This window comes from Mus caroli, unplaced genomic scaffold, assembly GCF_978045245.1.
Source record: "Mus caroli unplaced genomic scaffold, Mus_caroli_1 scaffold_2, whole genome shotgun sequence".
In the NCBI taxonomy this organism is placed as follows: domain Eukaryota; kingdom Metazoa; phylum Chordata; class Mammalia; order Rodentia; family Muridae; genus Mus; species Mus caroli.
The window spans coordinates 60,983,200-60,998,900 of NW_028227257.1; the positions used below are offsets into that span (position 1 = coordinate 60,983,200).

A 15,701-nucleotide genomic window follows, 5' to 3' on the forward strand; every position below is an offset into this window, starting at 1 on the left:
GCTCAAGTTCCAACTTGCACCAGAAAGCAGCGATCATGTGTTGGGCTCTCTCTCAGCTCCTTGACTAGGGTATCGGGTGGTAAAATGGATTGAGACAGCCACCAGGACCCCTCCAGGGTTCTTCTCCGACCATCTGGCAATATAGCCTCGCCGGGTGGTGTGGACGTGCAGGCCTGCGGGTGTCCTACCTGTCCCCCACATGGGAGCCTCGTCATCTCGACTTCTGTCCCAGCCCAGCCTCCCCCACCCCCCAGAGCCTAGAAGCCGCTTTCCTGTTTCATTTTGGGCAGGAAGAGTGAGGTCGTGTTGTTCTTCCCCCTGCTGTCGGCTCAGGCTGTGGGAACGGTTCCCTGAATGTTTTCCTGTTTGATACCCTGTGTGTGCAGGAGAGCAACAGGGAATGATGGCCAAGCCGTGGATGGAGCAAATGCACACTCCTGGGACATGAGGAGTCCAACGGGCACCCAGCTCCTGTCCACCATACTGGAGCCGGGGTTGGGGAGTAGTTTGCCTCCTGAAGTTGGATTCCACTAAGAGAAAGGCATCTGTTGGGTCTGCTTTTGCTTTACTATGGACTGGCTAGGAGCCTCTGCATAGCTTCTCACTGGCTTTGGGTGGTGGTTGCTGTTGTTTCTCACAATTTGCTTGACATGGGGTGACATTGGTGGCTGCAGAGGGAGAATCAGCACCCCGGGGACTATCCTGTGCCTTAGAGGAAGCTGGGCATGGAGTAGACTGGAAACTCCCTCATCAGTGTCTCAGCCTGAGCAACAGAGTCAGGGAAGGCTCTGACCCTCCCCTTGTAGCCTCAGCCATCCCTTCAGCTCTGCCCAACTTCGAAAAAGATAAATCTAGGGCAGATCCCCTCCCCACCTTCCTCATCCCAGACCAGTTCCACACTAGTACCAGAAGTGCAGGTGCCAGTACAACCCAAATGTCCCAGTGGCAGGAAGAAGTACCCGAGGGGACGTCACTCATGATCTAATAAAAGAGCACTTTTGAATAAGTAATGAGAGACTCTTCCTCAATGGGAGAAAATCAAGGCAGGGGAAACTAGCCCCATGGAACTTAAAGTAGGGTAGGAGCACCAGGCTTAAAGTCACCAGACACGGGAGGCCAAGGCCAGGCTGCCCAAAGACTGGACTGAGACACCACCCTTCTACACAACATGGCAAACCCAAGCATGCACAGGCCCTGGGGTTCCCGCAGAGCCACTCAACAGCGAGAAGATAAGGGGCTTTGAATTTGGGATAGGGAGGCAGGAAAAAGATCCCCACTCTGCTATTACACAGATAGGACCCAAGAAGTAATAAATTCCTGTACACATCTGTTTCATATTATAAATACACATTATATACAAAATAATGTTATAAAATGTAGAAAGGCCAGTGCTTCTGATTCTTAAATTATCAAAATACTAGATTCCAAAATAAACTACAAAACAAAACCTCATATTATTGATTTTTGAAGATCGGCTTCAAGGTTGGTCTCGGGGCAGCAGTGGGCACTGGTGGAGCCCAGGCTCAAGGGCCCAGAAATGGGTGTGAGGGAGGGAAGGGCCTAGGCCACAGCCCCCTCCCCCCATCTCCCTTATTGGGAGTTTAGCATGAAGGCCCTGAACTCCCCAGTGAGGCCTGTACCCCTGGCTGGCAAAAGGGGCGTGCCCTAAGCCCATCTGTTCACATGAGCCCAGAGGCACCAGGACCAGGGGAAGGACCAACTCTTGCCTAGAAGCTGCAGGTGGCACCCCACCTGCTGTGGTTGGAGGCAGGAGTCACACGTGTCCCCTCCTCGGGCTTTCCTCACCTGCAGGGTAGCTCCTGCTTTATGCCAAACTCCAAGGCTGTTCTGCCTGCAGGCGGCTTATCCCTTGCAAACCTCCTCTCTGCTTTCTCATTTGGGCCCAGCTGTGAGGATGGAGTCTGGGCAAAGGCACTTTGGAAATACAGATGCCCACAGGAGCTGCAGCAGCGCCAAGACCCACTAGGGCCACTGCCACTCTCTGGAGAACAGTCAAGAGCTCCATGATGACCACTGTTGGCAGAGCAAGTCCAGTTCGAGAGGCACCTTAGATATCATCTCAACTGATGTTCCTCTAACTCCTCAACTCTGTTCCCTTGGCGGGGCTGCCCATCTGAAGCCAGGCAGACTCCTGGAGGTGTGCAGAGGTGGTGCGACTCTTGGCGGGTTCACAGTCTGTTCAGTTCATGCCATTCCCTCCTCCTCCGCAGAGCAGCACTGTGCATACTAAAGATGTCCCATACAGGATGCAATGTAAACAATGCAGAAGGAAGGCCCAGCTGCTGGGCCGGAGCTGGGTGTCCGAGTAGGCTCCTGCCTTATACCTGGGGATCACATACAAAATGGGAAAATGGTTACACTGGGGGTATGCAATGATCCAGAGGTGCTCTGGACCTCTCTAGGAGACGCCACTGAGGAAGAGGTAGTGCCCTCAGCCTCCTGCTCTAAGACATACAAGTGGGGTTTAATGGAGGAAGCAAGTAGGCAGACACAGGTAACCATCTTCACCCAAAGGCAAGTGGGGGATAGTTCCTGAAAGCTCTGCCTGAGCCTTCTCCGGCTCCTTGACTATGTCCCTTTCACTGGCACAGCTGCCAAGTCAGGCATACCACCTGGCTCCAGTATCACTCCCTCTGTGGCAATGGGGCCAGCAGGGCACCCAAGAGCCACTACATACCAAGGAAGAGATCTCTGATCCACCCCTTCAGGAATGAGATTGCTAGTGAACAGGGCATTTTTTCCCCACCCACACAAAGCAGGAGGGGGCGTGCTTAGAGGGAAGTCCAGCCCAGAACTCACCTCTGTGGCAATGACACACTCGTTCCTCTCTTCTGATATCAAACACACTGACTGGTACATAGAGTCCCTGGGAGAGCAAATGGCTGATATTCGACACTCTGGCTTCTCACTGAAGGAACAGAAGACAGGGAGGTAAGAAGGAAGAAGTAGGGGAGGGGTCAAGCCTGGAGGTGCAAGGAGCTGTCACTCTAGATCCCAGAGATCCCCTTTGGGGTATGTGCTGCAGGGGTCCGGAGGGAGTCGGGGAGGGCATTGGGGAGGATGCTCAGTGCTGGCCTTCAGGGGCAGAGAGTTAGAATAGTCCTCTAAGGGAGCTACAGGAGCCGACCAAACCAGAAAAAGCCAGTATTGCCACTAGAGACAAGCCCTACTGTGGGAAGATGGAAACCACGAGAGATATACTGTGGACACTTGGTATTTGGGAGTTAAGAATGAATGAATGAATGAATGAATGAATGAGAGGGACTTCCCTAGTAAAAGATCCCTAGCAGAATTCTTAAAAATTATTACACATGTGTGTGTGTGTGCATGTGCGTGTGACTGCACTGTCTCGGAAGTCAAAGGACTTCTAATATGTAGGTCCTGGAGGTCAGATTCAGTCCCCAGGCTTGTGAGCCATCTCAATGTTTTTGAGACATGATCTGCTGCTATGTTACCCAGGCTAGCATCAAACTTGCCATCCTCCTGTCTTAGCCTAAGTAGTTAAGAGCTACAAAGTATGTGCCACTGTGCCTGGGTCCCTATAGAAATGTAACTAGAAGCCGGGCGTGGTGACACACTCCTTTAATCCCAGCACTCAGGAGGCAGAGGCAGGGGAATTTCTGAATTCCAGGCCAGCCTGGTCTACAGAGTGAGTTCCAGGACAGCCAGGGCTACACAGAGAAACCCTGTCCCAAAAAACCCTAACCCCTCCCCCAAAATAAATGTAACTAGGGTGTCTTCTTGTCAGTACTACAATTTTACTTGATTAAAAGTTGCCAAGGCCTGATGCCAGCCTCCCACTCAGCCTAGGAGATCCTGTCAAACTATGGAAGGGTCCGTGACCAAGCTATGGGTTTCCAGGTGTGGCTTACCTGTGTAACCGAAGTGGCACCTTCTCTCCTAAGCTCTTGTCACTGTGAGGATACTTCCCAGGCATGCTGCCCTGCCCTAGGAGTCCCGGGGCTAGATTGTAGTCCAACGTGTGGTTCTGCAGTTTGTCACAGTTGAACTTGTCCAGGCCACAGTCCACTTCCAGCTCCTTCTTCTGGTTCGTGTTCTTGAGCTGCGCGGCAGGGATTAGGTTGTCCTTCTGGAAGTCTGACAGATTGTTCATGGCTTCCCTGCTCTCGTCGTCGGGCCTCCGAAGCCGCAGCTGCCGCACAGCCACTACCACCATGACCAGCAGCACCAGCAGTACCACCAGCCCCACGCCCAGCGAGACGGCTACCCAGGGGAAGCTGGGTGGCAAGCCCACGGGAAACTCGCAGCGGCTGCCCACAAAGCCATAAGGACAGTTGCAGACGAAGTTGTTTGGGGAGAGGCCGGTGTAGCAGGTGGCCCCATTGAAGCAGGGTCCGGAGGCACAGGCATCCTGGGTTATCCGCACCTCGCAGCGCCTGCCAGAGAAGCCAGCGGGGCAGGTGCACACAGGCCCATTCTCCAGATCGTGGCAAGTGCCCCCGTGGGCACAGGGACTTCGGGCACAATCACTGATGTGCAGTTCACAGTGGGTGCCTGTGAATCCAGGCCGGCAGCGGCAGGTTCGGCTTGGACCTCTGTTCAGGCACTGGCCTCCTGTAAGGGCACAGGACCCGCATCAGCAATAGCCTGTGGATTCCCAGGTGAAGGGAATGAGGTCTCCCCCACGAGCTTAAGCTCTTCTACCACCGTGTGTTCAGCCTGCGTGGACAGAGAGCTCTCTACAGAGAACTGTACAAAGACTCCAAAGCCCTGACCTCTGGCGTAATCCTAGTTCTCCATGCCGCAGTGGGCTATTGGATAATAGTTACTGGCGTCTTCCAGAATTTAGGGTCAGACAGATATGCTTGGCTTGATCTCCCTGGCAGGAGATCTGACACCTGTAGCTTCACCTGATCCCTTAGTCTTGGTCTCCTCACCTGCTAAACTGGAGAATTTGATCCTTTTACAGGTAGCCCTGAGGATCAGTAGGGAAGACGCAAGGTAGAATAGTATAGACCACGCACAGGAAGTGCTGGCCATGTGCATTCTTCACACCAAAGACACGTAGTTTCATTTTCCCATTCAGGAATGATAAAACCGTAGCCCAGGGGAGTGAGAACAGATCACACTGCCCCTCCCAGGGCCTTGTCAGCTCCTGAATGGTTGCCTGCTTGCCTGCCTCTTAGACCATCACCTACCAACGTGTTCTGTGTATCAAAAAGCACTGGGTATTCCAGATTCTTTGTGCTACACTCTTTCTAGGTGAATGTCGGGGAAGATGAGGCCTCAAGGTACAGAGCTCTATCACCAGCCTCCCTTGAAAAGGGAATGTGAAGCCTCCAACATCCTTTCTAATTCAAGGCTTCCTGAGGAGGGCACAAGCTAGCCTTGTCAGGCCGAGGCTCACCCACGGGATAAGAACAGAGGTCATACAGAGGTTCACTACCCTCACCTTCGGCCTATCGATGACCTTCTTCTCCAAAGCCCTACTCTCCATAATGCATAAAGTCCTTCACCCTCCAAACCAAAGTGGAGCCTGTTTCAGTCAGTCTGACCACAATAGCAGACAGGTCTCTCTCCTCACGATTCTCTCAGGCTCTCTGGCCCGGGGTCACTTCAGCAGGTTAGTAAGGTGACAGAAGGGCTTACCATTGGCACACGGGTTGCTGGTACACCTGTCTACTTTCTTCTCACAGTTAGAGCCGGTAAAGTTGGGGGGGCATTCGCAGGCATAACTGGCCCCCTGGTTGCGCTCCCGGCAAGAGCCCCCATTGAAGCAGGGTGAGTCCGCACAGGTCAAGGTACTATGCTCACAGTGCTGGCCATAGTAGCCTGGGGGACACAGGCAGTGGTAGCTATTCTCCTGGTCCTGGAGAGAAAATACAAACAAGCTAAAGTTGGGCCCGGGGGATGGGACAAGGATGTATGAGGTTGGTGCCTAGCCTCTACATGTCCAGAGTGCCCATCCATGCATGCATATGCAACCACACTGACTGGATGCGACCTGGTTAGACCTGTGCCTTCCTGAGCTGATGTGGGTCTCACCTTACAGCTGCCACCATTTCGACAGGGGTTGCTGGCACACTTGCTGAGTCCTAGCTCACAGTGCTCACCAGTGTAGCCTGGGAGACAGGTGCAGGTATAACCCTTTGGCCCACTGTTGGAACACGTTGATCCATTCTTGCACGGAGAGTGGTGAGTGCAGTAGTTGAGATCTGTGGAGACAGGAAAAAACCAGCTGAGTGGAACCAGGAACTCTCCCACCTCCACTCAAGGTCACCCTGTATTTGGCCCAAAGAAGTTTAAACTCATAAGTTTTCCAGGCCCAGGCATCCCTCCTTTCTCTGCCTGTGAAATCCTGAGCATTAACTCGCCTGAAACTACATATAAACTGTATAAATATACCAAAAGTTGGAGACAAAGCACAATTGGCCAGCATCCTGCTGGGTATGCTCACAAACATTTCCAGCCAGAGCAAGATGAAGAAGAGGCCCTTAGCCAATGAGGAAGTCAGGAAAGGCTTCACAGAGGAGGTGCATGCCTGGAAGGACTAGAAGGAAGAGCAAAAATTCAACAGGTGGAAAGAGTGAGGGGGCATAAGAGCCACCACAGGCAGGACCGGCATCTTCTAAAGGAGGTGTTGAAAGTGTATTTTGAATGATAGCTATTTGTTTTCTTGTTGGAGGAGAACAAGGAGGGAGAGCCAGACAAAGCAAACAGAGGGGTTGGAAGGGTTGTGTTTGCATACAGTGAGTAAACGACTGTCACCTGGGAGCAAATGTGGATGGCAGAAAGGGAGAGATGTGTGTGTGTGTGTGTGTGTGTGTGTGTGTGTGTGTGTGTGTGTGTGTTGGGAGCAGAAATAAAGAAGAGAAGTTCTGTGTGTCAGAGAGAGAGATGTGGGGGGGGGAGGAGAGGAGTGAGGGGAAAGAAGGGGGGAAACATACAAGGACTGAATTCCATTCTGGCAACAAGTCAGGACCTAGGCAAGCTTTTTCCAGCTTGGCAAACCCACTCCCCATCCTCTCCAGGCCCGTGTGGTGTTGTCATGGCAGCAGGCACAGTACTTGACCCTGAAAATGGGAGGATGCAGCTGGCTACAGGGATGTAAAAGAAAAGATTCCCTCTTGATAAGACTGGAGCTCAAAGACTCCTATGTGGGCAAAAGAGTGGCAATCCTCAAATGTCAGGTAGAGACTGTGTGAGCTCAGGCAGCTGCCTGGCAAGTGTCACTGGGGAAAGGCAGGTGGCTGTGGCCACACTAAAAAGGCAGTTACATGTTCCCTCTATCCAAAGGCCTGGATTGGCCACAGCCCAGGGCAGCCAGTGGGCACACCCCACCAGACAGCTGTTTAGGGGAGAGCCTTGGAAGGTGAGCAAACACTCAGGGGGTTAATAGGTAACTACAAGGCAGAAAGAGGAACAGCGCTAACCTTCCCTTTCTCTTTAGTCTTGCTAGAATTTATGAGTATGAGCTGCAGGCTGCCAAGCTGTTACCCCTGGCCTCTTTAGTCATCCTGGCTCTTCAGGACGTGGAGAAGAATTCCCACCATCCCTTTTTTGGTCAGTTGTAAAGAGCCTTTAAAAGCAGTGAGTGGACTGAGGTAGAGCTCACAGGTGGAGTGCTTGCCTAGTATGTTAGAGACCCCGAGTTCCATTCCTAATACCACACACACACACACACACACACACACACACACACACACCACGTGCACATAGACAAGTCCTGAGACTTGTCCTTGAACAATAATAGAATAATAGGAAAGTCAGTTATTGGCCACCAAGAAAGGTGTCCAGTCACCATCTCTAGTTTCAGGCCCTGCCACCCCATCTCTCCTTCCCTTACTCACCTTGGTCACAAAACAGACCTCCCCATCCCTCATCGCAGGCACACTGCCAGGGGATGCTGCAGGTGCCATGACGACAGCCATTATGGGGGATACATTCATTGCACAGGCGACCCTGCCAACCTGGACGGCAGCTGTTAAGACAAGAGGGGAGCCCAGTGTAAGATGGGAGACCTGCTCACAAGGGAGAGCCCCCCCCCCACTCCCGTTTCCTGTCCCCACTTACATGCACTCATCTGGCTTGCTGCAGTAACCATTCTGCTCATGACAGCCAGAAAGACATATAGCTAAGGAAAAGAAATAGGGCCGGATGAGGTTGTGGTACCATGGACTCTGAAGCCTCAACCTCCTCTCCTGTTCCCCTGGGCTCACTTCCTACTCTTGGCCTCCGAGAAGCCATGGTTAAATTAAAGGGGACCAGGGGACGAGGGGGTGGGAGAACATCACACTGCATGGGATGAAGAATAAGGACCCTGTAGGCTTAAGCACTGCGGAGGAGGCTCTGAGACTAAGGGTACAGTACAGCATCCCCAGCTGGTCCTGAGACCCAGCTAGTAGGCAGCACAGACCCATTCTGAGTGCTTTCTTGGGAAGATCCCATCCCTTCTATTCTCGCAGGGGGCCTGCCTACTTACGCTGGTCACAGTACTTCCCAGTCCAGCCCGGCAGGCAAGACAGGCTGCCATCTGGCTGGCACTCATAATGTCCGAAGTGGTCATCTCGCTTCTTGCACAGGCGAGAACAGCTCTCTCCATAGTAGTTGTCACTGCAGATGACCCGGTAAGAGTAGCTCAGTCTGGTGAGGGTGTCATTTTGCTCATCTGTTCGCCAAACCTTACCCACAGCAAGGGAGCCTTGGATGATGATTTGGCTGATAAGCGAATTTCCTGGTGAAGTCTCTGCAGAAAGAGGCTTTGGTCAGAGAACCTGATTCAGAAAGCCAACCTAATTCAGAGTTGACTGCTGCCAACTCTCTCGTTAGTTGTGACTATGGTGGTCAGTTCACACTCTAATTATCTAGATTAACTCCACCTGCAAGTAAGCACAGGCCAGAGGGTCCCAGAAGCTTGCTACTTAGTTTCCCTGGGTGTGTGCATGTGCAGGGGGCTTGATAGCATTCAAAAAAAGGTACAATAGACGGATGTTAAGATATCCTAGGGTTGTGGAGGCAGATACGGAGGGGAAAGAGGAAAAGAGGTCAAAATGGAAAAAAAAAAGAAAAAATTAAAGGGGGAAGTTTTCTGGTTCGAGAATTGGGAGCAAGGGGTTCTGTTCTAGACGTAGGTAATGGTGTTTCTTTTTCCTTTTCAAAGTGAGAATTGTTGTGCTGGTGAAATATCCTTTTCCTCTGTGTCAGAACAACATCCCAAAGCCATTATTCCCTTTCCAAAGGAGCGGAATTCGCAAAAGGTGTAAAATACAGGAAGAGGCCCGTCAGCGGCGCTGGCAGCCTCGGCCTTTCTCACCGCCGTGCTCCCCGCGTTCCCACGCCAAAAATAACCCGCAGGAAACGCAATTGTGCTCTGAGTCCAGGCAGCGAGCGGAATCCGAGCGTCCAGCGCGGGGCGCAGCTCCGGCCAAGCTAAGCGTCCTGGCCCCCACCCCCAAGCCTGCGTCCCCCACCCCCACCCCCGCCTATAACTGGTTAACTCTTTCGGCGCTGTGTGATGTCGCCCCCCTGTGGCTGAGAAGTTAGATACTCACCTGGCCGCAGGTCGTCTCCCGGGGTGTGCCAAGCTTGGATGTTGAGTGAGAAGGTTCCCTGGGAAGCAAAAGGGGGGTGGGGGACATTAGAGATAGCGATATGAGCAGGGCGGGAAAGGAGGGGGTGCCTCGCAGCAGCCTGTTTAATTAATCTAATTGCAGGATACAGTTACGGAGCTCGGCTCAACATAACTGGAGTTCGCGCAGTGCTGCGCGCGAGCTGAGAAGGCAGGGGAGGGATGAGGGATGCGGGAGTGTGAGAGCCGTGGGTGGGCGGGCGGCGCAGCGTTGGAGTTTTGGTAATGAAATTCGTATCCCAAGAATTGGGGAGAAGGAAAGGGAAGAAACTAGGAGGAAAGACTAACCAAAGCCTCTCCGGGATGATCCTATGAGAGAAAGGGGGGCGGGGGCAGGAGAGAAAGAGCCCTTGGGGCTCTCCGGAGAGCGCTTTGGAAAGGGGGTCTGGTGTCCCGGCGCTCCCTTCTTTCCCTTCGGTGATCTCCCGGTGCATTTAGGTTGTGCTTACCGGCCAGGTGAAATTGAAGGGCAACTGCAGAGGGTTGCGACCACTGCCGCTATTCTTGTCCCTGACGACGAAGGAGTTGGTGCCCAATACGGGCGTGGAGACATTGCCAAAGGTGCAGGGTCCCTCGGAGAAGGTTGCCTGGAAGTGCTTAAGGCAGATGCGGAAGAAAGTCCGGCAGCCCGGTTCGCAGAACTGCCCATTGGCCAGCATACCGCGCTGGTTGACGAACTCCTGCAGCCGCAGCTGGAAGATGCCGGAGCCCGCAGCACGCTGCTGCACAGGGACCGAGAGAAGGAGGGAGGAGAGCGGTCAGGCTCAGCCGGGGCCGGGGCGTAAGCCCGGAACGCTGCGGGAGGGGGCGAAGAGGACGTGGGACATTACCTGCGGCCACAGTACCGCCAGCAGCAGTAGCGCCCAGCGACAGGCGCTCCGGGACGCAGGCGTCATCCCTTGGGGTGACCTCTCCACTCCGGGACTCCGAATCTGCTTGTTAGGGATGTCGCTCTCCCGCAAGTCCGTCTGCCAGTTCAGTTCCTGAAAAGCTGATTCCCCTCGGGACGCTGCTCCCTTGTCGCCTTCTCAAAAACTCCGCTGCTCGATGCCTCCGTAGGTAATCCAGGTGAGGGCGACTGGGCGGTGGCTGCTCTAAGTACCTGTCCTGGAGCAAATCCTAGGGTCTCGAGCGGGCTAGTGACTTGCACCCAAGTGACTTTGGCTGCAACTGTTGGCCTCGGGTTCCCGGCCTGCGAGCAGCGCCGCTACTGAAACCTGCTTGCTCCGGAGCCTTTCTTATATATATTGGCTGCTCTTCGCAGCCTGTCAGTCAGACAGACTCACGGTCACTCTCCCCTCCCCTCCAGGCCTCTAGTGGCTACAGTCCCAGCACCCACCGGAGGGGGCCTCCGCCCCCGCCGCTCCCCCTGTCAGCCAGCCAGTAGGGCGCAGGTCCCCGCCCCTCTTCCAACTTCTGGGCTTCCAGCTCTGCGCGTGCCCGGCGAGCAGTCCTTAGAGATCGTCTGCTTAAAGGCTGAGACCCTCGCCACCAGAGGATAGAGGGTAGCCCAGTGATGCGGCGGGAGGTGAGGTGGTTCCCGAATGGTCCAGGGGGTGGAAACTATAAGGGGTCCCCGTAGGCGGTGCACCTGATCCAGGCATTAGATACCTACAGTCCTCTAGCAGGTGGGGAAAGCTTAAACTAGGAAAGCAAAAAGCAGGGCCAGGGGATTTGGATCTCCCTTTCCTTTCCAGACTTTAGGTAGCTCCTGCCTCGCTGGCCTCCAGCCTATGTGTGCCCACCCTCCACGCGTCCCCAGCACCGCAGGGAAGCCATCCGACGCGTTAACCTTTCCCTGGCTATTCCAAGCAAGGCAAAGGGCCAAGCGTCTAAGACTCTGGTCGTCTCTGCACCTGGTAGGCGTGTCACTCTCAAGCAGCGGGGCGTGCCCAGCGCGTGCCTTCTCTCTTTGTCCCCCACCCCCACTCCCTCCTGGCTCGTGCTAGAGTCCGGACTAGAGGTTCGAAAGAGAGGTGGGGGGCGTGGTTCTCGAAGTAGTTGGGGGGGGCGCGTCCTCAGCTGTATGGTAATGAGGTTCTAGTCTTTCCCTCAGTGCCTATCTCACCTGGGTCGCGCTTGGTCTCCATAGCCTCATCCTGGCCCCCACCCGCGTCCCCTAGCTCCGCTGGAGTAGGGAGGAAACTTTCTTAATTCCAGAATTTCCTTGGGCCAGTTGAGAGGCAAGGTGAGAGAGCTTGAGGCTGAGCAGGTCTAGATCTCTCTGCATAGGGCAGGATGTAGGGTGGAACTGGAGGCGCATAGAGTTGTTTGAGTTTCGGGTGGTTTCACCCATGTCACTCGCGCGCCTCTCCCGGGTGGCCTCCGAGCGCAAACCCTGCAGCTGCTTTCCCAGAACCCGTCGTCGTGCTCCCCCGAGGCTGCAGACGGGGGCTGGCTTCTCCCAGTTTTGGGGGGTGCTAGATCTCTCTCTCTCTCTCCCTCTCCCCCCCCTCTCTCTCCTACACTGAGAGCGGTGGGGGCTCTGTGGCTTCATCTGTCAGCCCGCCCGCGTGGTGATGGCTGGCTATGGTCCGATGATAAGATCAGTGCGGGCGGGGATTGAGGGGAGCAGGGACGCGGCTCCAGCCCCAGGGAGGCCGTGGTAGGGGGAAGTGGAGCCCAACAGCTGCCAATGACGAACGTGGTCTGATATTTTGACTTGTGTGGTGGTGATGGAGAATTGGGGGGGGGGTAAGAAACATGAGGTTGTGAGCGTGGGGTGGGGGTGGGGTGAGGTGAGGCGACAGGCTCCGGGGTCCCCCACGCACGGCCACCCCTCCCAGCCACCATCTGGCGCGAGCGGGTTGGCGTGGGGAACCGAGGTGAGGCGGGGGCCGGCAGATGGGCCCAGGCTGCACTAGCGAGTTAATGTAGGTTATGGGCAAGCCGAGTCCCAGGCCCGAGGGACGGGGAGCTCGAGGCGTACCTCCCGGCGGTCCTGGCAAGTGGACTTCCAAATCCTCGCTGTCTGCATCCTCTGCACCGTAGACCTGCCTAGAGTGCCAGAGGGTGTTCCCTCTCTCTCCTTGGAGCTGGGCTTGCAACCCACCTGACTCTAATGGTTTTCATCTAACAGTTTTAATCTCAAAATCCTAGCCTGGGAGTTAGTAGAAACTCTAACGCTGGCACTTGCTTGACTCTCAAGGGAGACGTCTACTCCCACACGGGATATCTATTATTTTGGAAGTGGCCTACCCTCATACACATTAGTATGCCAAAATATTTGGCAAATAGTGAAGGGCCAAACAAAAGTTGGAATCACTATTTTCCTCAGAAATGGACAAATCATCCACTTATAAAATTTCTGACCTAAGAAGGAAAAAGTGTTCATTTTTTTTTCTCTCTCTCTTTACCAGAAGCACCTATTACAATATTCCTCTTCAGGACACCACCCTTAGCCTTGAGTCCCTGCTAGAGTTCCCATCTGCTGGTATCAATCTTTACCCACATTACTAGGCACCAAGGGCTCAAGCTGTGGTGCCCGGTGTCTCTCCAGACCACACAGCTGGAGTCCTTCTCTGTCACTCCGTAATTAGTACGAGAACGGACTCTCTAGCGGAAGAAAGACAACACCCTTCTGGTTACTCAAAGGAATGGAAGGTTGTGAGGCTCATAGCAGGCCTCTAGTCAGGGCCATCTGGCTCTGACCCTGACGTAGATGCCCCCTAGGTCTCTAAGCCATACGACCTGGGTTCCCATAAACAACAGCTTTCTTGAGCCTACAGCTTCTCGACTCCTCAGCGTCCTCAACATTTCCCAGCCATGAAGCCCGAGTAGCATGGAGGCCAGGCGAAGCCTTTCTCCCTACAAGTCTCCTGCTTCTACTGTTCCCTCCTCTTGGCCACTGTGCACGCAATTTTTCAGATTCTCCCATTATGCAGAACCAGCCCCCGGAACTGAAAAAAAAATGCCAAAGCTGTCTTTCAGCGGTGTCCCCAAACTGGCTGCAGGTTACTGGGGTGCGGCTTCGGGCCTCCTTCCTAGCTAGAAGCCTACAAGCGCTCCCCAGGGCCACCAGCGCAGCTCGGAGACCTCCAGCGCGGTGTTATCTCAACTCTCGCCGGCTACCCTTCCCAGGGGACAACGATCTGGACCTGGCACACTGCACCCGGGTAGAGGCGAGGTGGGGTCTGGGCTACTGCGCCCGCAGGACAGGCTGGGGGCGGGGAAGAAGGCCTGCCGGGGCGGGGCACTTAAGCCTTGAGAGACACTGCTGCGGTCGCTGCGGAGAAGGGGCCACGTGCTGCGAGCCGCGGCCGGGGAGCTGCACAGAAGGCGGGGAGATTTGCAAACTGTTGCTGCCACATGGCTGCTTCATTCGATCCATTCACATTGAAATGAGGCCGGCGCGTGCCTCATCTGCCGCAGGGCGCTGCCACGCGTCAGGCTGGCCCGCCGCGTGCCAACTGGGGCAGTGGGGCTGGCAGAGCCTGGCAGCCGTGGGGGCGCAGCTCGGGCCTAGAGGCTGGGAGGGGGGTAGGGGAAGGGAAATAAACTTCTCTAGCCACTAAGGCGCCGCAGATTCTCGGACCTTGGCCCCGCATTTAGGAGTGAACCGACAGAAAGGAACAAGACGAACGGTTTGAGAGGGGGGCCAGGATCGATGCCGCCGCTCCCCGCAGATGCGCCCCGGCAGCGCTGCTCTCCATCTGCCGCTGCTCGCACCTGCCGGTCAATAAATCGATTTTACAATTTAATGCAGCAGCTTCCCGCCCGCCTCGGACAGATGCCGCCGCAGAAGCACCTCCGCCCTCTCCCCTCCCCTCGAGGGGCGCCAGCGGTTAGGAACCGGTTTCCCGCTTAGCAAGCAGCGCCCCGCGGCGCGGCGCACTTTTCCCTACTGCCCCTTGGAGAAACTGCGTGCTTGGAGTTTTTGCCCAGAGTCAGAGTGGATTCCCCAGAGAATAGGCCTGAGGCTGAGGGAGGAGAGAGGAAGATGATGACTTAGCATTGGCCTCGAGGACTGGCTGGGGGGCTTCAAGGAAGGAACAGGATGCAGGAACTGATGATAAAAATCCCAGGGATAGGAGAGAAGAGGGGCATGGTGTTGTAAGTCACAATGGATTCTGAGGATTGAAGAGGAGGCCCGAGCACTGAGGTGGCCTGGGGTTTCACCCCATTCTACCCTTAAGTCTGGTGAATGAGTATGACTCGGATTTGGCCAAGAAACGTAACCACCGCTCTACATCTGTTCTTTCATCCCTGCAAAGTGATAATAATAGCGATCTGGGAGACTGTATTCGACTATCCATTTTGCAAAACTCAAAGAATAATTTAGTTCCTTTCTTTCCCTCTAGGCAACATGAAGACAACTAGAGGCCACCTCGGGGGCGGGGCACAAACGAAATTCACGGGTAGAGGAAAAGGCAGAGGACACACTCCTAAGGGAAGAGGCAAGAGGAGCAGAACGGAGGAGGGGAAAGAGCAGAGCGTGAAAAGTCAAGGGCCTTTTTTGGTAGGAGGCCGGTGATTAGGTTCTTGACTGAACAACCTGGCCTTCTAGAGAAAACCTTCCCACTGAGACAACTCTCCTGCTGGAGGGTCGTCTTTCAGAGCAGCGGCCTGCAGAAAGGAAGAGGTGTCATCCTTGAATGGATCTAATCAGAGAGGGTGCTGGCCTCCGAGAGAGAGGGGCGGGGCTCGGCTTTTCCTCATGCCTCTGAGAGACCCCACTTCCTGGGTTCACTGTCCACTGCTCATGCCTGATGACCCAACATGTGCCAAATAAAGGATACCCAAGTGGGCAGGATTACTGGGCACGGCAGAGAACTGCTCGGGTCTGTCCTAAGGCCTGGAAGGCCTCCCACCACCTCCCGGGGACCCAGGCACAGGGTCTGGAGTGGTTTCATACTGTTTCCTTGGCCTTCCAGAACACGGAGCCTGGCACTGAGGGGAGTTTTCTGTCTCGGTAAGAGCATCTAGGGCCTGCAGCGACTGTAGGCTTGAGAGGAGAACCTAAGGATTGCAGAAGCTGCTGCTTGGCTGTGCCTGCTGAGTGGGAAGCTTGCTTAGGGCCTCGTGGGTGCTGGTTAAAAAAGAGAGAAGGTGGGACAGGGCACAGACTTGGCAGCTGCAGAACTGAGATAAG

General features: G+C 54.7%; 1 protein-coding gene and 1 pseudogene across 1 annotated transcript; one reads left to right on the top strand and one right to left on the bottom strand.

Moving 5' to 3' along the window:
* Positions 1-1,314: 1,314 nt before the first annotated feature.
* Positions 1,315-10,829, bottom strand: Dll4 (delta like canonical Notch ligand 4). Its single transcript, XM_021150456.2, has 11 exons — positions 10,441-10,829; positions 10,060-10,332; positions 9,534-9,591; positions 8,465-8,728; positions 8,056-8,116; positions 7,833-7,963; positions 6,028-6,197; positions 5,632-5,851; positions 3,894-4,596; positions 2,821-2,929; positions 1,315-2,345 (listed from the first exon to the last, which is right to left on the bottom strand). Exons 1-11 carry the CDS (start codon positions 10,504-10,506, stop codon positions 2,340-2,342), a joined length of 2,061 nt encoding a protein of 686 aa, XP_021006115.1. The 5' UTR covers positions 10,507-10,829; the 3' UTR covers positions 1,315-2,339.
* On the top strand, positions 10,556-15,083 carry LOC110284654 (uncharacterized; annotated as a pseudogene).
* The last annotated feature ends 618 nt before the right edge of the window (positions 15,084-15,701 follow it).